This window comes from Saimiri boliviensis, chromosome 15 (assembly GCF_048565385.1).
Source record: "Saimiri boliviensis isolate mSaiBol1 chromosome 15, mSaiBol1.pri, whole genome shotgun sequence".
Lineage (NCBI taxonomy): Eukaryota > Metazoa > Chordata > Mammalia > Primates > Cebidae > Saimiri > Saimiri boliviensis.
Genome location: NC_133463.1, coordinates 29941453 through 29967341, shown reverse-complemented (window position 1 = coordinate 29967341; position 25889 = coordinate 29941453). Strand labels below are relative to the sequence as shown.

The 25889-nt window shown below is 38.3% G+C and overlaps 1 protein-coding gene across 2 annotated transcripts in view; it reads left to right on the top strand.

Moving 5' to 3' along the window:
- The window catches only part of CPQ (carboxypeptidase Q), a 471880-nt gene that overhangs the window by 333034 nt on the left and 112957 nt on the right, over positions 1 to 25889 (top strand). For both annotated transcript variants that reach the window (XM_010349382.3, XM_074386832.1), the window contains exon 6: positions 18271 to 18362. In XM_010349382.3, the coding sequence (XP_010347684.1) occupies positions 18271 to 18362 (92 nt within the window). The remainder of the gene's footprint in view (positions 1 to 18270; positions 18363 to 25889) is intronic.

Sequence of the window (25889 nt, the reverse complement as noted above, 5' to 3'; positions counted from 1 at the left end):
TGTCAGGGTGAACCCAGGGCCAAAAGAATAGCTCTTCTCTTGGACTGTGTTTCTCATTTTTCAGTTTTGTGACTCGCCCAGGGTGTATTTTCCTTATTGGAGCCTGTATACATATAAGTTGTCACCTATATCCATGCCAGGTTCTCATAGGACTAATCCCCAAGTAAGTCATCCCAAGTCTACAAGGCACACTGAGGGGACCTGCATGTAGAAGGGAGGCTTAAGCTGTGAGCTTTGCTATTGGGAGAACCTGGCTTCAAGTCCTGTTTATGCCTGTTACTATGTATGTGACAGTAAATGAGTTGCTTAATCCAAGTCTCAGCTTTCTGATCCATAAAACAGGAAAAGTACTAATATCTACATCCTTGTCTTACTTTGAGGTTCAGTTGAGAAAAAGTAAAGGAACTAATACACATTTAAAGTGTGTAGTATACTGCCTGGCACAGGATAGGCACTCCATAAATGCCAGCTATCTTTATACACACAAAAAAATCTTTGTTCTTTAGTGAATGTTCTCCCATCCATGTCAAGGTCAGCACAACACCATGGAAGTCTGTCTAGCTTGTATTTGTGTCTGCTGCTCACATGACTGTTTCTTCACTTGCTGACCTGGCTGGCTGAGGTTTTGGCCATGTGCCATCCTGTCTGTGTCCCCTGGCTTTGGATCCCATCCTGTCCAATGCACAATGTCGGGAGCAAAGCCGCTTCTTTACGTACATGGCAGAATCCGGCCAGACACTCTGCATCAGCAGCCTCTCCACAGCCAGCTGCTTGGTCTTCAGCCTGTCAGGCGCTGAGCACTTGTTCTCCATCTGAGCTAGCTCTGTGCTGGCCTCTAGCAATTACAGTGCACCTGCTGATGCCTCAGAGAGCCAGGCCAGACTGACACTTTCCTCTCTGTATTCTTTAATTCTATGCTTGACCAGTTCCGGCATTCTTTCTTCTTGGTCCCAGACACTTTCCACCTCAACGCCTGCATGTCACATCTAATTTGTCCTTATTGTAGAAGGCGGGTGCAAGGCGTAAAGAGTGAGTGTGGTTTGTTGTCAGCTGCCCCAAATGGGGCAGTGTTCGCAGGAGGTGCAGGAATGGACAGAGTAAGATTTCTGTATCTTTCTTGAGTTTGTGACAGTGCTGTTAATGGTCACCAGTTTTTATTTGAGGAATTATCCATTTATGCAAAAAATATGTTTTTTATTCTACATGTACTTTAAAAAGACACACAGGTTGCCATCTGGCTTTCATCATTTGGAATGAGTCTTAAGCATATCTATAGTTCAGCTATATTATCCACATCTTAAGTCATTTTGCTCAATGGATTTTCTTAATTCTCAATTAGTTTTATTTATTTATTTTTGAGACAGAGTCTTACTCTGTCACCCAGGCTGCAGTGCAGTGGCGCGATCTCGGCTCACTGCAACCTCCGCTTCCGGGGTTCAAGCAATTCTTCTACCTCAGCCTCCCGAGTAGCTGGGACTATGAGTGCATGCCACCATGCCCAGCTAATTTTTTTTTAAGTTTTATTAGAGACAGGGTTTCACCGTGTTAGCCAGGATGATCTTGATCTCCTGACCTCGTGATCTGCCCACCTTGGCCTCCCAAAGTGCTGAGATTACAGGTGTGAGCCACCACACTTGGCCTTAATTCTCAATTAGTTTTTACTCAGTTGGACAGTCTAGTGAGGGAATAAGGAGTGCTAAATTAGAAAGTGACAATTTTATCTGAGTGCTGTGCATAGGGTACAATGGAAGAATGGGGATGGTGATGCCACATGGCCTCAGCTCACAGTGTGATTTGTTCATTTTCTGTGATTTCTACAAGTAATACACTGACAATGTTGGATTTGCTGTGTTGTGCTTTGTATCTACCTTTGCACTGCCTCTTTTTTCCGCTCCCACTCTGCCTTTATCTCATTCCTTGTTTTCCTTGAGAAGATTGCCTGGAAAACTTGAAGAGGGATTAGAAGGTGGGGCCATAGTAGATACCAGCAGGAAGACTTGAGAACAGACCCTGTCCCCTGCTATGATGATGCCTTGTAACTTAACACTGATGACCTTATATGGACGATTTAGTGAAATTTATATAAGAAAGCAATTCAGTTACTTCCAGATTGTTACTGAAGTCCGGCCTTTGTGGTCTACCTATGACATTAGTGTTTGTGCTAGGTTATTTTTGTTTTTGTATGTCAGAGAATGGTCTCAATGTAAGGAGGTCTGAGTCAGGGTGGTCTAGCTGAAAAGGCATGGGCATTGGAGTAAAAGAAAATTAAAAATCTGGACTCATATCCAGCTTCTAGCACTGACTAGCCCTGTGACATTGTGCACACTGCTTACATTCTTTTAACTTTTGTTTGCTTATCTGTAACTTGGGGGTTGAGATATAATGCTACTGTCAGGTATTATAGAATTATTGTGAAAATTAAATGAGATAATGTCTGGAAAGAACTTAGCACGGCGTCTGGCATAGTGTTAAGTACCCAGTAAATCCTGACTCCTTCTCTCCCCGAGCCTCACCGCCTCACCAGCTGGCCAGCTGTCTCTAAACACAGCATCAGTGGAACTGTAAATACTTTCACAGTTATGTAATCGCTCTCCACCAATTCACTCTTTGATCACCTTTCTGCCCTCCCTCCAGATCTATTCCTAAACTCAATTATGACTCTCCCTCTGGTAAAATCTCCCTCTCTCTGCAGAGAAAAGTAAGACCTTAATGTTTAAAAAATCATTTCTTCTTAGAACTCAAAGGCCCTTAAAACATCATTGTGAGTTTTTGTCTACCAGCAGGGCTTATTTTTGACAACAAAAAAGAATATATTTACATTTAATATTTGGAGCATATCTTTCACAATCATCTTGACAGTAATATTTTCCTGATTTTTGAAAAGCTCTGTGAATTTTCTGTGCAGAGAATGCATTTTGTTAAGTTGTCTAAGTGGCTGCTAGGTGTGTAATATTTTAGGTTCATTTTTTTTTATTTTTCTGGAGCTTAGTCCCCTAAAATGCAAGTGAGTCTTGAGCAGCTCATCCAGAAGTTAAATTTATTCTTCTTTTCTGTCTCCTACTGTTCAAAGTGAGTGATAATGTTTAGACCCAGCAGTTTAAGATGTTGACATTTGTGTTGATATAAATCTGGAGATTCCAATGTTGTTCAACTTCTGACTCTCTTAGGAACTGATTGCTTATCTCTGTCAGCCAAGAAAATGTCCCTTGTGTTGGTCCCAGCTCTCACCACACTGACCAAACACGTATATGCAATCTAATAACTCTAGGTCACATTCTTGCCACTTTTTCTCTTTAAAATTGGATAGTTTTAGTTGGAATTTGCAGATGCTAACATGGACCACTGGGTAACAGGGACAGATACAGTAACATTGTTAAAGTATATTCTCTAAGTTGAGATTTTCACCCAAAATGAGAAAGAAGAACGTAGAGGTGGCACAGCACTGGTCAGATCTTTCCATGCAGTTTATCTTTTGTAAGAGGAACAGTGTAAAGCAGTTGAGAGCATCAACTGGGCATTAAGTAGTCCTAGGTTTGAATCCTAGCTCTGACACTTATTAGCTGTATAATATTGGGCAGATGACTTACTTTCTCTACCTCTCAGTTTTATTGTTTGTGAAACAGGAAGGCAATATTACTTGCTTTACAGAATTAAGTGAGGTAATATTTTGAAAATTATATGAGCTGTTGTTTAAAAACATCTTAGCACAGTGACTGGCACAGTATAGAGTGCCCAGTGAATCTTGCTCCCTCCTTCTCAATCTTGTCCTGAATGCTGGCCATCTCTAAAATCACAATAGCATTGCTGTAGGTGCTTTCCCCCCATGCCATTACTCTCCTCCAATCCTTTCCTTTATTAGCTTTCTTCCCTAGCCCTCAGTTCTTCTCTTGAACCCAGTTTGTGCACTCACTTTCACACATTCTCTCTCTCTCTCTCCCTCTCTCTCACTCTCTCTCTCTGTGGCATAACCTTACTCTCTGTCCAGAAAAATGATAACTTAATTTTTAAAAAATCAGTTCTTCACATGAATGTGAAACACCTACTACAGTGATACTGGTGATGGTGATGATGATGATGATAAGAATAATGTGGGAACTTCTTACCCTTTTTGTCCTCTGGATTTAAATTTCATGAGTTCAAAGAGCATGATTTCTTCAGCACCAAATTCCTTGGTTCCTGGACCAGGAATAGCTGTTGAATGGATTAGTCTGATATTTGGAGTAGCAATGATTGTGACATTTAATCTTTTTTTATTTCTGCACAGTTAGTCCAAATGTGTATTTATTGATTTGTGTGTTTACTACTTATCTTGAAAAATTTTAGTTTCCTCTTTTATGAAATAGAATTCTTGTATGCATGCTTGTGCATCCAAGAGGGACAGTGATGATGTGTTTTAATGTGTTAAATGTTAAAATTTAAATCTTGGGACATATTCTTGAAATGGTATCTACACAGGGGAAAAAATCTAATAGATTGGTTTTAAGGTTTGAGGACAGGCAGTCCTGGGAAAGTGCTGAGAATGGAGCATAGCATTCCTTCCCACATGCAGCACGTAATTCTCCATGGATTTGGTTTCATTTCAAAAGTGGAGTGTTCACAGACTGAATACACCCCTGTACACTTGACCCTAGGAGAGCATCAGATAAACCCGGGGAGTCTTTTTTAGACAATATTCCTGAGGTTTTAAGTAAATTTTTACAAGTTCCTAGAAATACTTTTAAGAGTCTTTATAAAATTTCTCCCTTACCTTAACAGCTTTTACTTCGAAGATATATCAAAATGACCCAAAAAAGCAAAAGCTCCATAAGGTCAGATAATCCATTATCTTGGCAATGTAAGGTGCATAAAATGTGAAGCATTGAAATTTTATGTAAACACCCCCTAGTTTGCTCTTAATTTTATTTTGTCTCAAAGATGCAAATGTGTCTCACACTTTCCATAATTGAGAAATGAAAATGTTTGAGATAAATAGCCCTTCCCCTGAGAGGCCAGATACTTTCCTTGAAGAAATACCCACCCTTTGTCAATGTGGGTAGGTTCAGTATTTGTAGAGTTGCCAATTATAGTAGCCCAGATCTAACAGGACTCAAGGATTCCAGCCTATTTCCACCTACCCAAGACCAGCCTTATTTCCAGGCTTTACTCTCCCTTAGGCTAATATGGTGGCAGGCACCTGTAATCCCAGCTACTGGGGAGGCTGAGGCAGGAGAATCTCTTGAACCCGGGAGGCAGAGGTTGCAGTGAGCTGAGACTGCACCACTGCACTCCAGCCTCGGCAAAAGAGTAAGACTCCATCTCAAAAAAAAAAAAAAAGAAAAGAAAAGAAAAAAATATTTAATGTTTAAAAATATCCTATGTTCAAGTTCTTTTTATAAATCTGATCTATATCTCTATTGTTGCAGCTTAAAATTATATTACATGTGGTAATACATACATTAACAAATATGTATAGGGCTCATTGATTTACCAAGGGCTGTATGTGAAAACTATGTTAATCATGATTAACTGCTAAATAGTTACAACAAAAAATAACAGCTTTGAAGTCCAGAGGAAGGAGAGAGTGGAGCAGGAGGAACTGGAACTGGATCTTTTAAGATAGCTGAGATATGCCTAAGTTGAGAGAAAAAGAAAAGACAAACCAGATGGCATAAATGGTGTGAGAAAAAGCACAGAAATGGAAAGATAGTGAGGAGGTCAATTTATGTGGAAATGAGGCTTTTGGAGGAGGAGTAGTTGGAGGTAAATCTGGGAGGCTGATTGGAATCTATCTACGTAGGGCCTTGAATGCAATACTAAAAAGGATGGTCTCTCCCATAGACCAGTGGCCTCCAGAGTTAGGGAGTGTGTAGGAAAATACATTTGTAGACAGGAAAAGATGTGTTCTTTATTTAGAGAAAGAAAGAAATTTTACTAATAATTTCTTGTATTTACAATATTGTATATGTGTCATGTATATGTAAATATACATAGGTGGTGATCCATACTCAAAATTGTTTTATTGATAGAGATGCATGTTCAAAAGCGGTTGGAGGCAGATGACTGCTGTCGATGATAAGGGCTGATTAAAGGTTTCCATGCAGCCAGTGACATGTTCAAAGCAGTATTCTAAGAAGATGAATCTGGCAGCAGTTTTACAGAGAGGATTGGAGGAAGCAGTTAGTTGGCGATTGCAACAATTCAGAGGGCTTAAATTATGATAGCCACAATAGGAATGCAAAGGAGGGGGAGAGTTCCAGGGACATTCGAATGATCTTATTATTCTCCTGGTGAGATTTTCCTTTAGCAAGACTATTCAGCAATCACTTTGGGTGCTGAGAATAGAGCAGTGCTCAAGAAGGTGAGCTTTTTGTTCAAAACTTATTTAAAAAATGGATTCGTAGCCAGGTACAGTGGCTCACATCCATAATCCCAGCACTTTGGGAGGCCGAGGCAGGCGGATCACTTGAGTTCAGGAGTTTGAGACCAGCCTGACCAACATGGTAAAACTCCATCTGTACTAAGAATAGCTGGGCATGGTGGCAAATGCCTGTAATCCCAGCTACTTCAGAGGTGGAAGCATGAGAATCACTTGAACCCAGAAGTCGGAGGTTGCAAATGCACTCCAACCTGGGTGGCAGAGGGAGACTCTGTCCTCTCCACCAAAAAAAAGGTTTAGTATTACCAAATGTACTGTGGTCTGAAAACCTAAACTTAAACAGAACCAAGAATTTAAAATTACGATTAATTACTGGTCAAAAACAATAAAGGATAAAGGATTAATCCTTTAATCAAGTATAGATAACTTCATAACTAATTTTATACACAAGGAAAATATTTGAAAATGTAGATAACATCTTCTCCACCATAATCATAAAAAGGAGCATTTAAAAGAGTTAACAGAAGTAGCTTAATGATGGATCCCGCATTATTTAAAAACAACGACAACAACAACAGCAAAATAACTTATACTTTCTATTTGCTGTTTGGTATTGAAAAGGGATCCCAGAAATTTTCTCATCTCAGTTGTTTGTTGGAGATGCATTACTTTTTTATAATACATAATTCAAGTACAAACAGTTGTTCTTCTTCAAACAGCTTGATCTTCACAAAAAAATAAAATTTAAAGAATGATTTTGGTAAATGTAAATTTGTAAAAGGAGGTTTTGGTACTTGTACTTGATTTACCATCATTTTCTTTAAAATTGTACTGTTGTTTAACTTTTCATCAGTTGATGTTTTTGTAAGGTAGAACTCTTAACAAAAGTGTGATTCTGAGTTCAAATATATCATTAGCCAGGCTTCTCAATTTCTCCTTGCACATAAAAACACTGTAAATAATGGTAGAGAAAAAGAAATAGCATTTTTAAAAATGCCAACTACATCAGGCTTGTGATTCCTACATGATACTAGCATTATCTTAGAAATATATTGATTAAAAAAAGCCCTACTCTCAGGCAATTGAAATTAAAAAAACAAATTCACATATTTTAACTCTTGTTAGGCATCGTATATAAACTTAACATTTATCTCAATCAGGGTAAAATAGACTATACCTTGTGTGTGCATGTATGTGAAAATGAACTGAATATAAAATAGAAAAATAGATATGACACATAAAAAAGGAGATAAGATTTAAAAGCTCTACATTAAGCAAAAGTAAATATTCTCAGGCACTGCTAGTAGGAATATAAATTGGTAACCTTTCTTTAGGGTATTAGTGGCATGTGTCAGGATCCTTAAGAGTGTTTATACTGTTGAGAATCAGCTCTGCATTTCTATTTTTAAGAACGTGTCCCAAGAATAAAATCCTAAAATGTCCAAGTATAAGGGAGTAGCTAAAATAAATGAAGAACCGTTTTTGGAAGATTATTGATGATAGTAAGTACTATATGTGCCATGATTTTAAGTGGGAAGGGCACTAGAAAACTATTGTTTACATACATGTATAATTTTTGTATGTACGTATTTGTATACATACATATGTTTACAAAATTGTAAAGAAGTGTAACAATATTCTTATAAGTTGTTTTGGTTTCTAATTTTTGTTTCTCTTCATTTTAAACTTTGAAAAGGATATGTTGCTATATATTATGTTTATATTCAGAAAAATTATCAAGATAATTTTAAAAATAAAATAATCGAAAAGCACTTAAAATTTAAAATCTAAATACCTATAATTTAATTCAGTTAGCTGATGGAAAATTTCTGTGACCATTTGATATTTATTTAATGACTTGATCAACAAGAGCTGTTGATGTATTAAATTTTGACTAGACCCAGCTGTGCTACAAAAGTAGGTAATGTAATGGCAACTAAAGCAAATGTCAAAGCTGAAGCACATTTAATTATCTTGGCTACTGGGGTGTTTTAACCCGTGTTACTTGTGCGTTGGTCTCACAAAAATAGCATTTTTTGCCAACTTTCTAAACTGAGTAGGCAATGCATGCTTTAGATTAAATGAAAAAATAGTAGTCCCTTTTATTTATATTTATAAATATAGTCATTTATAAATGGATATATTTAAAATTATATTCATTCAGTCAACCAAATAAACATTTATTCAGCAATTGTTAAATGTCAGGTACTGGGCCAGATTATGAAAAAGGGAGATGAATATCAGAAAATTAATGGCCTAATGGGAAGATCAACATTTAAGCGTGGTTGAAAGTGAAAATAGCAGTATGTATGAAGTTCTAGAGGAACATTGAGACAGGGGCAGCCAACTCTGCCTTTAAGTTAGGGGAGCCTTCCCAGAGAAAGTATTATAGAGATAGGCTTTGTTCAATGAATAGGAGTTTCCTAGATGGAAAAGGTGAAGAGGTATTCTAGATAGGAAGAAGAGCATATATAAAGTGCCAAAACCCTGAGATAACATGGCCTGTTCAGGGACCAGTAGGAAATCTGGTATAGCTAGAGCCTAGGATAAGAAGCAGCAGCAGATTATGATGGCAGATAGAAAGCAAGACTACATTGCAGCTCCCACTCAGACAGACAGAACAGCATGTGAAGACTCACACTGTGAACTTTTACTCAAGAACCACTGCAGGAATACATTAGGAAAGCCAAGAGAACCATAGTCCCTCTGAAGGAAGCAGATTACTCCTACAGGACCTGAGAGACACCCCAAGTACTGTGAGTACCCAAACTGTAGAAGTGGGAAAGGGAGATCATCTGCCCCTGAACATACAATCCCACTGAAGAGAGAATCTGAAGTTCTGGATTACAGGAGAAGATTCTGACCTTACATGCAGCTGAGTCAATTTAGAGAGCTAAGCGAAATATAGCGAAATACAGGGGTAGAGGAAGCATCAGGAAAGTCCCTGTGGGCTCTCTGGGTCCCCTAGCAAGTCATTTCTGCCTTGCTTCACAGGGGTCCTTGAGGAGGGCTGCGAGAGGCCTGGGGAAAAGACCACAGGGAGAAGGAAACCTCCAGCCGAACTGTGTAACAATTTGAAATGATCAAAAAGTCTCCTGACCAGAAGTTTGGGGAGGGTATGAATCTGGTGTGCAGACTCCACAGGCAGGGGAAGAAGGAAAGCCCTACTTACTTTTGCAAGTGGCCTGGAGCAAGTTCTCATCCCTAATCACCCACTGCCTGGAAACAGACTTGGTGCTGTTGGAAGGAGCATGGTCAGAGTGAGATCAGCCCATTGGGTTGCATGGGAGCTTGATGAGGCCTGTGACTGTTGACTTTCCCGTACTTTCCTGACAACCTGCATTATACAGCAGAGGCAGCCATAATCCTCCTAGAAATATAACTCCATCCTCCACAGCAGCCACAGCAAGACCTGCCAGAGAAGTCTGAGCTCAGACATGCCTGACTTTCTAATTGTTGGTCCTTCTCTGATGGTCCTTCTCTACACACCCTTGTGGCTTAAGACAAAGGGCATTTACTCTTGACAGTTCTAGGGCCCCACCCACCACTTGTTCCTCCCCATATTACCACAGCTGATGCTCTCTTGAAAGTCCCATCTCCCAGCAGGAGGCCAACCAGCACAAAAATAGTGCGCTAATCAATCAAAGCTAAGGTGCCCTCACAGAGTCCATTTCACCTCCCTGCCACCTCCACCAGAGCAGGTGCTGGTATCCATGGCTGAGAGACCCACAGACAGTTCACATCACAGGACTCTGCAGATGACCCCAGTACCAGCCTGGTGCCTGGTAGACTTGCTGGGTGGCTAGATCCAGAAGAGAGATAATTACTGCAGCTCAGCTCTCAGGAAGCCACATCCCTAGGAAAAGGGAGCAGGTACTACATCAAGGAAGCACACCACAGGACAAAAGGAACTGAAGACCAGCCTTGAGCTTTAGACCTTCGCCCTGACAGAGCCTACCCAAATGAGGAGGAACCAGAAAACCAACTCTGATAACATGACAAAACAGGGTTCTCTAATACCCCCCAAAAATCACACTAACTTACCAACAATGAATCCAAACCAAGAGGAAACCCCTGATCTACCTGAAAAAGAATTCAGAAGGTTAGTTATTAAGCTAATCAGGGAGGCACCAGAGAAAAACAAAGCCCAATGTAAGGAAATCCAAAAATGATACAAGAAGTGAAGGGAGAAACATTCAATGAAATAGATAGCATAAATAAAAAACAAAACTTCAGGAAACAATGGACACTAGAGAAACAAGAACAAACCAAATCCAAACCCAGCAGAATAAAAGGAAATAACCAAGATCAGAGCAGAACTAAATGAAATTGAAACAAGAAAATACAGAAGATAAATGATTACAAAAGCTGGTTTTTTGAAAAGATAAATAAAATTGATAGACCATTAGCAAGATTAACCAAGAAAAGAAGAGAGAAAATTGAAATCAGCTCAATAAGAAATGAAAAAGGAGACATTGTAACTGCCACCACAGAAATACAAAAGATCATTCAAGTCTACTATGAATGCCTTTATGTGCATAAACTAGAAAACCTGGAGGAAATGGATAAATTCTGAAAAGATATAACCTTCCTAGCCCAAATCAGAAAGAATTAGATATTCTGAACAGACCAATAGCAAGCAAGATTGAAATGGTAATAAAAAAATTACCCACAAAAAAGTCCAGGACCAGATGGATTCATCCAGAATTCCAGCAGACATTTAAAGAAGAGTCATTACCAATTCTATTGACACTATTCTACAAGATGGAGAAAGAGGGAATAATCAGTACCTAAATCATTCTATGATGCCAGTATCATCCTAATACCCAAACCAGGAAAATGCATAACCAAAAAATAAAAATAAAACTACAGAGCAATATTCCTGGTGAGCATAGATGCTGAAATCCTTAACAAAATACTAGTTAACCAAATCCAACAACATAGGAAAAAGATAACCCACCATGATCAAGTGGGTTTCATACCAGGGATGCAGGAATGGTTTCATTTATGCAAGTGAATAAATATGATACACCACATAAACAGAATAAAAAACAAAAATTATGTGATCATCTCAATAGATGCAGAAAAAGCATTTGACAAAATCCAGCTTCCCTTTATGATTAAACGCTCAGCAAAAGGGACAGACCTCGATGTAATAAAAGCCATCTCTGACAAATCCACAGCCAACATAATACTGAATGGGGAAAAGTTGAAATCCTTCCTTCTGAGAACTGGAACAAGACAAGGATGCCCACTGTCACCACTCCTCTTCAACATAGAACTAGAAGTCCTAGCCAGAGCAGTCAGACAAGAGAAAAAAATAAAGGGCATCCAAACTGGTAAAGAGAAAGTCAGACTGTCACTGTTTGCTGATGATATGATTGTTTATCTAGAAAACCCTAAAGATTCCCCCAGAAAGCTCCTAGAACTGATAAAAGAATTCAGAAAAGTTTCCAAATACAAAATTAATGTACAGAAATCAGTAGCTCTTCTATACACCAACAGCGACCAAGCTGATAATTAAATCAAGAACTCAACTCCTTTTTAAATAGCTGCAAAAAAAAAAAAAAAAAAAAAAAAAGATACTTAGGAATATACCTAACCAAGGATGTAAAAGACCTCTACTTCAAGGATACAAACCACTGCTGAAAGAAATCATAGACAACAAACACAAACAAATGGAAACACATCCCATGCTCATGGATAGGTAGAATCAATATTGTGAAAATAACCATACTGCCAAAAGCAATCTATAACTTCAGTGTAATTCCTATCAAAATACCACTATGGTTCTTCACAGAATTATTTTAAAAGTCCTAAAATTCATACAGAACTAAAAAGGAGCCCACATAGCTAAAGCCAAGACTAAGCAAGAAAAACAAATCTGGAGGTGTCACAATACCTGATTTCAAACTATAATATAAGGCCATAGTCACCAAAACAGCATGGTACTGGCATAAAAAATAGACACATAGACTAATGGAACAGAATAGAGAACCCAGAAATTAACCCAAATACTTAACAGCCAAGTGATCTTTGACAAAGCAAACAAAAACATAAAGTTGGGAAAGGAAACCCTATTCAACAAATGGTGCTGGGATAATTGGCAAGCCACATGTAGGAGAATGAAACTGGATCCTCATCTCTCACCTTATACAAAAATTATCTCAAGATGGTTCAAGGATTTAAATCTAAAACCTGAAACTATAAAATTCCAGAAGATAACATTGGAAAAACCCTTCTAGACATTGGCTTAGGCAAGGATTTCATGATCAACAACCCAAAAGAAAATGCAATAAAAACAAAGATAAATAGTGGACTTAATTAAATTTAAGAGATTTTGCATGGCAAAAGGAACAGTCAGCAGAGTTAACAGACAACCCACAGAGTGGGAGAAAATCTTCACAATCTACACATCTGACAAAGGACTAATATCTAGAATCTACAATAAACTCAAACAAATCAGCAAGAAAATAAACAGTTCCATCAAAAGGTGGGCTAACGACACAAACACACAATTCTCAAAAGAAAATATGCAAATGACAAGTAACCATATGAAAAAAATGCTCAACATAACTAATGATCAGGGAAATGCAAATCAAAACCATAATGCAGTACTACCTTACTCCTGCAAGAATAGCCATAATAAAAAAAAATAGATACTGGTGGGGATGTGGTGAATAGGGGACACTTCTGCACTGCTGGTGGGAATGTAAATTAATACAACCACTATGGAAAACAGTGTAGAGATTCCTTAAAGAACTAAAAGTAGATCTACCATTTGATCCAGCAATCCCACTACTGGGTTTCTCTACCTAGAGGAAAAGAAGTCATTATATGAAAAAGATACTTGCACACACGTTTATAGCAGCACAATATGCATTTGCAAAATGTGAAACCAACCTGAATGCCCATCAATCAACAAGTGGATAAAGAAACTATTTTATATATATATATATATGATGGAATACTACTCAGGCACAAAAAGGAATGAATTAATGGCATTTATAGTGACGTAGATTAGATTGGAGACTATTATTCTAAGTGAAGTAATTCAGGAATGGTAAAATAAACATTATATGTTCTCACTCATAAATGGGAGCTAAGCTATGAGGATACAAAGACATAAGAAGGAAACAATGGACTTAGGGGATTCGGGGGAAAGGGTGGGAAGGGGTGAGGGATAAAAAAAAACACAAATTTGGTGCAGTGTATACTACTCAGGTGACGGGTGCACCAAAATCTCACAAATCACCACTAAAGATCTTGGCCGGGCACAGTGGCTCAAGCCTGTAATCCCAGCACTTTGGGAGGCCGAGGCAGGTGGATCACGAGGTCAAGGGATCGAGACCATCCTAGTCAACATGGTGAAACCCCATCTCTACTAAAAATACAAAAAATTAGCTGGGCATGGTGGCGCATGCCTGTAATCCCAGCTACTCAGGAGGCTGAGGCAGGAGAATTGCTTGAACCCAGGAGGCGGAGGTTGCGGTGAGCCAAGATCGCGCCATTGCACTCCAGCCTGGGTAACAAGAGTGAAACTCCGTCTCAAAAAAAAATCTTAATCATGTAACCAAACACCTCCTGTTCCCCAATAATCTATAGAAATAAATTTTTAAAAAATAAGCAGAAGCAGAGGATGAGAGTGGAAATGGCCTTTATGAACTTGGAGTCATAATGTTTCTGCTTAATAGTGATTTTCTTGGCTAATATAATCCTAATCATTTTAATGAGGTAGGACTGTTGCCTTTACATTATGGAAATTATACCTGTTAAGACCTGTTCCACAAACACAGGTTATAAATATTATCACATCTCTTTAATCTTCTTTACAGTTAATCACCCAAGCCTCCACAGGGCTTATTATCATGAAGTCTATTATCTCCTTTTGAGATCCCTCCCCCTGCCCCTGAGTTGTCCATGAATCCTTAGTTTACTCAGGCCAAATGGGTCAGTCCTCCTGCAGAACCCCATACCTGGATCTGTCTGTGACTGCTGCCCTCTCTGGTGTCTGCTATATGGTATCATCTGCACACCCATGTCACAGGGTACCCATTTTGGGTGACGAGGTTACAACTCCCTTTGTTTACATTTCCATCCTCAGCCATTGTTCCCTAAATCATAAACACTATGCCAGGCTGGCTGGTCTGGAGGCACTTCTGAAGTTGGCCTCATGCTAGTCTGAAATTAATCCTTCTGCTAGAACCTAAGGCCATTTTCTTGAGCCCAGGCTGACAGCCCAGACTCCTCCCTTCATTAGGATCACTTTATTTTCATGGTTCCAGGACCCTCCCTGCTCTGGGACCTTAGTTAGTGTCACCCTGACCCATTAGGTCTCTCATTCCCAGCCTCCAATCCAAGGAAAGAAGTATGAGAACACTAGGGCTTTCCTCCCCAAGGCCCTGGGCTCCTTTTTCCACACTGATTCTCCTCCTGCCAAGTGTGCAAGTTGTTTCTTGGCGTGGCTCAAAAGGTAGCAGTTTGCAAGATAAAGTTTAAAAAACATTTTGTTGCCCTACCCTAATGCTCCCCCAAAGTACCTAATTGCTTTATATTTACTTAATTAAGAAAGACACCAATGGATTCTTCCAAGAACAAAGGTCTTCAAGGTGATCTTCTGTTCTGCCTTTAAAGAGAAGCAGTTGCTTTAAAGAGAAGCAGTTGGTGACTGTTGGCACAGACAAGACAGGTCTAGAATGACGGAGAGAGAAGCTAATAAACAATTCTTGAAAACCTACTATGTGCCAGGGACTGTGCTTTATATACATTTGCCTTCTGTCATTTAATTTTCATAACAATCCCATCAGGCAATTACCATTTTCCTTATGATACAGATTAAGAGATAGGTATTATAATTAATCTAATCTCACAGAGCCAGAAGCGGCAGAGCCAGGAGGGAAACACAGCTCATTAAGGCTCCACAGCCAATGCCTTTCTATATCCCACACTGTCCATCATGGATTTTGGTAGCCTGGGGACCTGAGCTCCACACTAGATTTAAGGTCTAGCTCTTGAATGATGCCTGATGGATTTCTCTTAGGTTCAGGGACACTCAGATTGTCAGAGTAGAAAGAGACTTTGAACTCAATATTTGCTAACCCACTGGCTTCCTAACCTCTTCTCAGGGCCTTCACTCTGTGAAGCAGGTACTAGTGTTCCTTGCTACTGGGTGCTAAGCTTCTCAAGGGCCTGAGTAGGCTTGTTAGTCCTTTTAGAACCAGCTTTGTACCAACTATGCTGTTGTTGTGTTGAGGCCTTAGCATTCCTCACTTCAAATCAATTACTTCTTTATTACGTTACTACATCACTGGCCACGTGGCTGATTTGGAATGTGAAGGAAACTAGCCTTGTACGATAATAACTTTCAAGTGGCACACGAAATCTATAGGGATATTCAGAGCGTTTGCTTTTAAAAAATGAATATTCTATAGCCTGCACTGCCTGTTTATCCTTATTTAGAGAATTTCATTATTTTAATAATTTGGTAATATTTTACTGGTAGGTGCAGAGATATGTAAAAAGAAAATGTATTTTTTCCTTTTCTTGTGGTTTTAAAAAATGTTTAGAATTTTTGTTTGCAGCATATAAACAATAACAGTACTCTATCCTTTCTTATTTTTCCTATATTACAAGCAAGTCATTTCATTTAAATTGACTTTAAGCACATTTCTTTGGGGGAAAAAAAAACAAGGATATTATCTTTAGCAATCCTGATTAGATTTCTACCTCAGACAACAGTTTATTAAGTTTGTGCTATGAATATGAGCAGGGTGGTTTGACCTGGTGGAGCAAGCAGTGGCACTCTAGACTTTTTGTTCTCCGGGTACTCAAAGGCCTTTGGAAGAATTTCCTCTCTGGGCATTTAGATGTTCCTCCTTCTCTGTGAGGTGAAAGTGTGTTATGTGGTTTTATTGTTCATTTGCTGAATGCCAATTACATGCCAGCCCATGGGGTTGTCTTACATATGTTATCACATTTCATTTAATTCTCAACACCACCCTATGAAAGAGTTATAGCATAGGCACATAATATTATCTCCACTTTTCAGATAAAGAGGCATAAGTTCAGGTGGACAAATTTCCCAGTAGTTACACAGCTATTGCCTTAATGATATCAGGATTCGCCACCTCTGTCTGCCTTTTTCAAGTATTATACCATTCCTGGGAATGAGCTAACAGAAGAGTTTTAGAAGATGAGACTGGAGAAGTGGCTTTGAATTTCATTCTAATCAAGACACTAAGCTTTGCATTTATTTATTCATCCAGTACCATGTATTGGGCATCTAATGTGTGTCAATCAATCTAGGAATTAGTGACATTATGTATAAAATGCAGAGATCCCTGTCTTCCAGAAGCTTATTCTGGTTATTGGAGGTTTGAGCCGATAAATGACATGATCTGGCTTAGGTTTTACAAAGGTCCTTCTAGCTACAGTGTGGAGCATCACCTGAGGAGAGGTGAGGTCTTTGGCAGCGAGCCCAATTAGGAGGCCACTGCAACAATCCAGACAACAGAAGGTGGTAGCTTGGACTACAGTAGTGGCCAAGATGAGAAGATGGATTCTATATGGACTTAGATGGAAACACCAATGGAATTGCTGAGGAATTGAATGTGGAAATTGCTTGTCCATGTTTTAACTGGAACTATGGTCAGCCTGCATCCTGAACTTATGCTTTTTAAATTATGTTAACATAGTGAAGTATAAAGTGAATTCACAACTATATTTAATGTAGTGAAAAAAATGTAGTTTCTCCTTTTCAGCTCCTTAGCACTAGGCTTAGGAAAGGACAGTGCCTCTTGGTGCCTGGAAGAGGCAAGAGAGAGCTCTGTGTCCCAGGAGCATTTGTTATCCAGGCTGCAGCTGGCCCCCTGGCTCCTTTAAGGGCCACATACCTGGGTGGCAGCACACATGTGGTTATACTTGAGATACGTGGTGTGTTCATCTCAGAGCCATGCAAAGTCCATTTTAACTCTTCCCTATGGGTCCCCCATGAGGAGGTGGGATCCTCAATAAGATTTAAAAACAGCTTCACGTTTTTCTGCCTTGGTTATTTCTCAGAAATGACATTATCAGTCTGAATCAGAACAAAGTAGCACTGTTAGCACACTTTTGCCATTTTTTAAACTTTAGAAACAGAGCTTCCTTGTAAGTAATTTTTACTGAGCATACATTGTCAGCCAAAAATGGTTCTAGATCCACTACATCTGCCATAAACTTTAACAAGTACAGGATACAAATTTGTGTATCTCAAGTCAATAAAATTGTCACCAAGCTGATTGTGTAGTAATAAAGTCAATAAATATCATCCTCATTCAGTTAATTTTCATTGACCTTAAGGGACTGACCTTCTATTCCCAAGTAGGAAAAGAAATTGACCATAGGGAAGCATAAATGTTGCATCTGCTTTTCAGTTATAACATTACTGAGGACAACATGGGTATCTAGATTACTTATATATTTAAACTAAGAAGTAATCTCCTACATGGCTTGTCCTGAAGTAGACCCAAATGATTTAATTTCAATTAAGATCATTGGAAGACCCCACGATCTGCTTGAGATCCTCCTGACTGCATCTTCCAGATATGGTCTAATATCTCACTGAACTTGGCCATCCACTGGGTTCTGCTGGGCAGGATATCCAGTTAAAGATGTGATGGGAGGCTCTCACTTCCTGGCCTGCAAACTGCATTTGTCACAACCCCTTTCTCCATTAACCTGGCCTGGAGATCAGCCCTGAAGTGGCTCCTTTGCTGTGTCAGCCATAACCTGAAGCAGGCCACCACATCAGTGAGGGACGAGTGCCTCTGATTTCCTCCTGCCTCCGCGATGCGGATGAGGGACCCTACCATTTTTCTATAAAATTCAAAATCAACAATAAAAAAAGTATCACTTTTTTTATTTTATTATTTTCTCAGGGCTGCGTCCAAAAAGGACTCTGCGGCTGGTGCTCTGGACTGCAGAAGAACAAGGTGGAATTGGTGCCTTCCAGTATTATCAGTTACACAAGGTAAAAACTCAGCCATGGATTGCTAAGCATTTGTAAATAATCACTCTCATTGTCCACTTAAGACTTTCAATAATACTTTCTGGTCAACTAGCCCTAGCAAACACCCTTGTATGAGCCTTCTCCCTCTAGCTCTGTGAGTGAGAATGCACTGGTAAACTGATGATGCTGTGGTGAGGAGCTGAGAGCTTTTCTAGATTTTCTTTTTCTACATCACAATCTGTGGCCAAAGAAAAATTCCAACTGCCATGGTGTCATTTTCTTAAAGTCTCCCTAGTTTCGCTATATTCATGGATGTCAGAGAAATAGTTATAGGCAAATATTTCCTCTCCCCACTGAGGCCACTCCCATACCTCAAGGTCCCCTGTATTCCCAGAAGCCTTGGCATTTGAGAGCCAAGTTCTGAGGCCTTGAGTCAGCCAAGAGCATTTCCATGATGGTGGTGGAAAAGGCAGCAGCCACAGGCCTCTGACCGGGGAATGTGGAGGACAGCTTGGTTTGACACCAGCTATCATTATGTAAGTGTGAAGCTTGAAGCAGGGGGTTATTGTGGATGGTCATGATTAGAAATATAAGACTACATGGAAGAGGGGGAAGAGGGGGGATGGGGACATTAATATCAAGAGCAAACTTTGAGACAGCAAAATATACAAGCTCAGAAATATTCCAGATCAAGCCAAATGTTAGTTCAAAGAGGAACTCCAAAATCAATGGGCGTATGCTGCCAAGCAGTGGTGGTTGGGCAGAGAGGAACATCTGGTCTGCGCTCTGCTGGATGGTTTCCCCTGAGTGTCCAGATTAGAAGAAACAGATCATGCAAGCTTAAATTACCCAAATCAAAGAAAGGTTTCTTTTGTGAATTGTGTGTATGTTATTTTTGACCTTTTTATTTCTTTCAAAGTCAGTGTCTATTACTCTATTTCAGTTCGTTAGAGTATAATGAGTTGAAAGTCATGAATTTGGTCACTGAATACAATTACTTACTATGCAAAGGACAACTTATGTCCTATGCCCTACTCTTTTACCACTTTAGTTCTTTTGGCCTCAAGTGATCCTGGGGATAACATAATTCAAGACAAATGTCCTGCATTTGGTAAGTCAGTAACATCATCTTCTATACGTTCTGGTAGACAACAACTTCATATAAGGGTTGCTCTAGATTCAGCAACATTCAATTAATGCTTTCTGAGCATGTACTATGTTCCCTACACTATGTTATGCATTAGTGTTGGCATCAAAAAAAGATCTACCCTGACCTCACAAAGCCTACATTCTAAAGGACACTGACCATTAACTTCAATTATAAGGTATTAAGTCTTTCTAAGCAAGATTTTGGAGTTCCTCTTTGAACTAACATTTCACTTGACCTAGAGTTTCTGAGCTTGTATATTTTGTTGTCGCAATGTTTGCTCTTGATACTAATCTCCCCATTCCCCCTTTTCCATGTGGTCTTGTATTTCTAATCAAGATCATCCACAATAACTTTCCTGCTTTAATCTTCACACTTGTGTAATGATAGCTGGTGTCAAGAAGTTTAGAAAGAAAGAAATTTAGTGGTCAGTGTCTTTCTAGAAAGACTTAACACCTTGTAATTTCTTTTTGGGAAAGAAATTACATCTAAGCTGAGACCTGAAGACTGAATGGAAGTAAGCTGAGGAAAAGGAGAGAGAGGGAGGAGGTGGATACTGCATCTTGGCAGAGGGACCTGTGTGTGCAAAGGCAGGAGATAAGACAGAGCAAAGCACACTGGAGAAACAGAAAGGAATTCAGAGTGACTGGTGCATAGAATGCAAGATGCACAGCAGTAGGAGGGTGGAACAGAGAGGTAAACAAGAGCCTGAACAACAACAAAAAAAAACATATGAATCACGTTTAGAAGTGTGGACTTTAGCCTCAAGACAAGAGAGTAACTTATTTTTAAGAAGGGGCTTTAAAATTCGATACATCTTAGACTTTTTAAAGAAACAGAATAGTTAAAAGAACTGTTCTAAACCTCTTTTATTTTTTGTAATATACTCCGAGAAAACATTTGGATTTAAATTATAATTGATCTGGCTAAAAATTTTTATCACCACTGAAATTCCTAGGATGCAAAAAAAGGTTTATTTCTCTATATTTTGAGTTTCACTGTAGCCTATTAAAGCACATGGATAGAGAGTTGGAAATGCCTAAAATTCTGAGGTTGGCACAAGTACACACACTCAAAGGACATGCAGTCACATAAACAGAACTGGTTTATCTTCACAACATCCAGGCTGCCTTCATACAAATGTAGCTTCCTGTTGGTGGCTAGTCTGCATTGTATTTTCAAAGAGAGAAAGGAGAAATTCCAGAAAGGGAAAACGCAGGCTTTGTGTTTTATAGTAACTCTTTATCTCACCTTTAAAATGACACTGTGCATGTTTTACATGATACAGCCAATTTCAAAGGACTTATTCTGGATTCTTCTGATTAGCATATTGATATTGACATTATCGAGAGTATAATCATTTCAGAGGTGGCTGAGTTTAACTTAAAAGTTAATATAATAAGCAAGCCACAAACCACGGGGGTAAATTAGATTGTCTTTAGACTTCTCTGTGGCATTATTGAATGCCAGCAGACAGTCCAACAATATCCAGTTCACTCCAGTCACAACAGAGAGATCATCTGTTCCAAATAAGGTTATACTAACTGCTGAAACAAATAAGCTGTCAAATTTCAGTGACCTAATATAACCCAGAAATATATTCCTCACTCACTTAACATCCAATCTACAGTAGGTCTCTGCTTTATGAGTATTCAGGGATCCAAGCTGACATACCCTTTAGCAACATGGCTTTTAATATGCCTTTGAGTATTGACATCCAGCTGGCAGGCAGGGGTGGAGTAGGAGGTTTTTATGGGACAGTTCTGGAAGTGGCTGACATCATTTCTACTCACACTCGATTGGCAAGAACTAGTCATATAGTCCAACTTTGTGAGAGGCGAGGGCATACAGGAACTGGCTGAGCAGCCACTTCCCAACAGCAGCTCTGCACTGTAGGCTGGGAGCATTCTATAGATACATTCTCTATCTTTGGCAGAAAGCTGACCCACTCTAGGGTCTTCCTCTCACTTTGTTCTGGCTTTCCAAACACTATAGCTGCACAAGAGGCCAACTGCCCTGAGGTCTTCATCTCCCATGGTGCTCAAAGTGAGATCAGCTTTGTGAGCTGCCTAAAAGTACTTATCACCACCACTACCAGGGTGCCTTTGTCTAGCAACACACAAAAAGAAAAGAAAAGGAGTCACAGTCTTTGACCAGAAGGACCTTACATTTTACTTCAAAAATAACTTTAAACTCACACATAAAGTTAGTATAACAAACCATATGTAATGAAGTTTTAAACAATGTACTAAAAGTAGCTTGTGTATGGAGAATGCTGTCACTGACGAAGCGCCAAATGATGTAGGGGACTGAACAGAGTAAATGGAAAGGATTTAGGAAAGGGAGAAATAACTATGCCATGGCAGTCATGAGGAAGGAGGCAACACCTCATCTTTGCAGAGAAAGTGGATTTCAGCGAGTGATCAAGAGGGGAGAGAAGGGACAGCTGCTCCCCTTCAGAAGGATGATAATGGAGTCTCGAGGTCTGCCTTTGGTGTGGGTGATACCAAATAGGATCAGAACTTTTATTAGGGGGGATCTATTTTAGTGATTGTAGAAATAAAAGGTGTGAACTTTTAAAATGACTCTGCTAGCATTTTTATGATACAGTTATGATTATTAGTGAGCTATGTCAGGAATCAGAAAATTATGGCTGATGAGCCAAATCCAGCCTGCCACTTATTTATGTACAGACTTCAAGCTAAGAAGGTTTTTTATATGTTTAGTTGATTATGCTACAGAGAATGTGTGTGGTCCACAAAACTTAAAATATTAACTATCTGAGTCTTTACAGAAAAAGTTTACCTACTCCTGGTCTATATGAAAAAAAGTCATATCTTCACATTATTTGTATACAATAATCTCTTTATAGTTTTGTATGACCTAAAAAATACCTTTGTTAATTTTGTTTGGAGCCTAATATTATCCAATGTAAGTATACTGCAGGAAGATAATATTGTAATGATAGAAACTTGCATGCACAATCCTTTTTTTGCAGTCTTATCTGGCAGAGTTTAATAATAAAGTTGGCAAAACCTGCATGGCACTAGCTATGGAGATAAACAATATGTAGATTAATATTTCTTCTTTTTGTTTTTCTGAATATATTATTTCTTCCCTCTCACAAAACCTTTTCAACAACTAAAATTCTACAAAAGCTAATTAATAATAAATAAGTTTGTGGAATAATGAATTATTAATATTCCTTATCCTTTTCTTAGTAAATATATCTTTGTTTACACTGTACTCTAATATATGCAGAAAATATAAAATAGTGATTTTAAATTATGTGGTAAAATTTATTGCTGAACTAATTTTCAAAATTGTATTTAGATGAATAGCTACTTTTACTTCATAATCGTGCTTTCTTATGACATATCAGCTCAATTATTATAGTAAGTGCTAGAATTTACTAAATTCACTAATAATTTATTAAATTTGAAATATACAAGGCTATTTGTAGCTTGTGTATGCATTTTGAAATTCATGTGCAACTTTATTATAATGTCTAAAACAGTTCAAGGAAACAAACTTTGGCTCAAAAATGGTCTATAACCATTTTAGTAGCAGTTACTAAGTAAATAACTCAAACAGGAAGTGTTGAATTTTCACTATATTACTATTTGCTAGAATAGAAATCATTCCTGAGATCCATCCAGCATGCCTCTAACAGTTCATAGCAGAAAGTCCCATGAAAAATTCTCTTCTTAAAAAAATGCAAATTCACATGTTTTGATAAGTTTTAAGATTTTCTTTCCTTGTTTTAAAGTACTTTTCATCATCTCTTTGACTTTCTTCACATTAGCACATAAGCTTGAGAATTATTTATATGGATAGTATATTGTTTGTGCTTTCTTTAGAAGCTTCTTTTAGAAGTAACTCATTTTTCTTGCTATTTTATTGAAGTTTAATTAGAATTTGGTAAATGCACAGATCTTAAGTACACAGCAAAATATATTCAGAAAATGTATACCCCTATGTAATTATCCCCTAGATCAAGATATAGAGCATTTCTATTATCTTAGTAAGTTTCCCTACATCCCCTTCAAATCAACCTCTGAATCTTCCAAAGACAACTACTATGCTCCTTTATAACTTCAGATTGGTTATATCTGTTCTTGAACTTCATATAAATGGAACTATACAGTACATAATTCTGACTCTGATGTCATTCACTAAACCGTATGGTTTTGCAGTTTATCCATGTTGTTGCATCAACAGTAATTTGTCCCTTTCTATTTTTCTTTTTTCTTTTTTTTTTTTTTTTTGAGACAGAGTCTCACTCTGTCGCCAGGCTGGAGTAAGTACAGTGACGCGATCTTGGCCTGCAACCTCCATCTCCCAGTTTTTTTGTTTTTTTTTTTTTTTTTTTTTTTATATTTTTAGTAGAGACAGGGTTTCACCATGTTGGTCAGGATGGTCAAGAGATCTTGACCGCATGATCCCCTCTCCTCAGCCCCCAAAATGCTGGGATTGCAGGTGTGAGCCACCGTGCCCTGCCATCCCTTTCTATTACTGAGTAGTTTTCTACTGTGTGAATATACTGTAGTCTCTTTATTCTCCAGGATGAATGAAGCATGAGTATTCTGTTGATGAACATTTGGGTTGTTTCCAGTTTTAGCTATTATAAATAGAGTTACTGTGAACATTTTTATACAAATCTCTCAGTGGACATATGCATTTATTTTCTTTTCTAGGAGTATAATTGCTGGGTCATATGATAGGTGATGTTTAACTTCACCAGAAACTGCCAAAGAGGTGGGAAGTTATATTATTTTACATTCCCACCAGCAACATGTGAGAGTCCTAGTTGCTCCCCATCTTTCCCAGTATGTGGTATCCTTAGTCTTTTTACTTTTAGCCATTCTTATAGGTGTTACGTTTTTATATTTTTCAAAGTACAGTTCTGAAGAGTTACAAGAAATGTCCTGACTACTTTTAATGGTCACTATCCTTTTGCCCTCCCTGCTTCTTGCCTGAAGACTATCTTCATTCTGCTGTTGTGCTTTGTGATTTGAGGGAGACCAAATGCCTTTTTACCCTGCATGAGGTTTGTGGGGCTGTTCATGGTTGGAGGGGCCTTATTTCAATTTAGAGAAACACCTTGGCAAGAGCGGGACATAAAAATGTTATTCTGCTCATAATCATGGCCGACTCCAGGAACACACTTTGGGGGCTGTTGAAACTCAGCTGGAGCCAAAAGGGAATGATGATCCCCCAAAGGGCATGAGGAGGAAGATTCCTCTTATGCCCAGAAAATAAGTTATTCTAGGGAGAGAGTAAAATTCCAAAATAACCTAAAACAAATAATAACATTAAATTCCTTTATGCATTTCTTTATTGATAAATTATATTTTTTGGAAAATATGAACTCTGTTGGTTAAATTCAGCTTGCATTCACTTAAAAGGAAACTTAACACATAGAAAAGCATATTATTGCACTCTACTGAATAAGAGTTTATTTATAGGAGTGGAATTTGACTTTGAAATTTGAAAATATTATAGATGATTTTATTGAATTTTCATATCAGTGAGTAAAGTGAGGGTCATCCAGCTACCATATGCCTAATTTGCTTTTCATGGGAATAATGTTGCCCTCTTCTCTTCTCTTGGAAGGAGAACACGATGTTATTTCTCATGTCCTGAAATGGACAAAGGAGGAAAAAAAATATCTAGGGTCAACTGGATTTCTGGCATTTTTAAATCTTTTCCATTTTAAGAAAAAAATATGATCTGGCATAATTATAGTGAGTAAGGTAATCTGGCCTTGAGAAAGCCTCATTAAACAAGATAATCAAATAAAATAGATTGATATGTCTTATTCTGTCATGAAAAATATGTTAACCTTTTCCTGATTTATTGCACAAACTTCTGACAATTGAATTACAGGGATAATGAACACTATTATGTTCTGGTAGTCATTAATAAGGGCAATATTTTAAATAGGCTTTATTAAATAAGGGATGGGATGTATGGTCATTCTAAATACATAAATTTATCTGAACTCTAGCCAAATCTAAAACAGAAAAAGCAAAATTGAATATTTTGTCAAATTTCTTGTTCTGTCATAGTGAGGAACAAAAATTCCTCTATGTATCGAAATATACAAAAATGTTACCTTCTTTTAGCAGTGACATTCTTGCGAGCTTCCCAACCTGCATTAGGTTTCATGTTTCACTCAAAAATAAAAGAATATGCTAGAAATGTTTTGAGATTTCTTCATGCTATCTTGGCAAATGTGTTTCTTTGGCATTTTTATTTTACCAACTCTATTTCCTCTACATGATGTTAATTTAGATAGAGTGACATGGCTAGAGTAAGGGTATTGTACTCATGTTGAGTTCTGATTATAAAAATAATAGAGCTGATGTACTCATTCAGCATAATTGTGTCTGGACTAT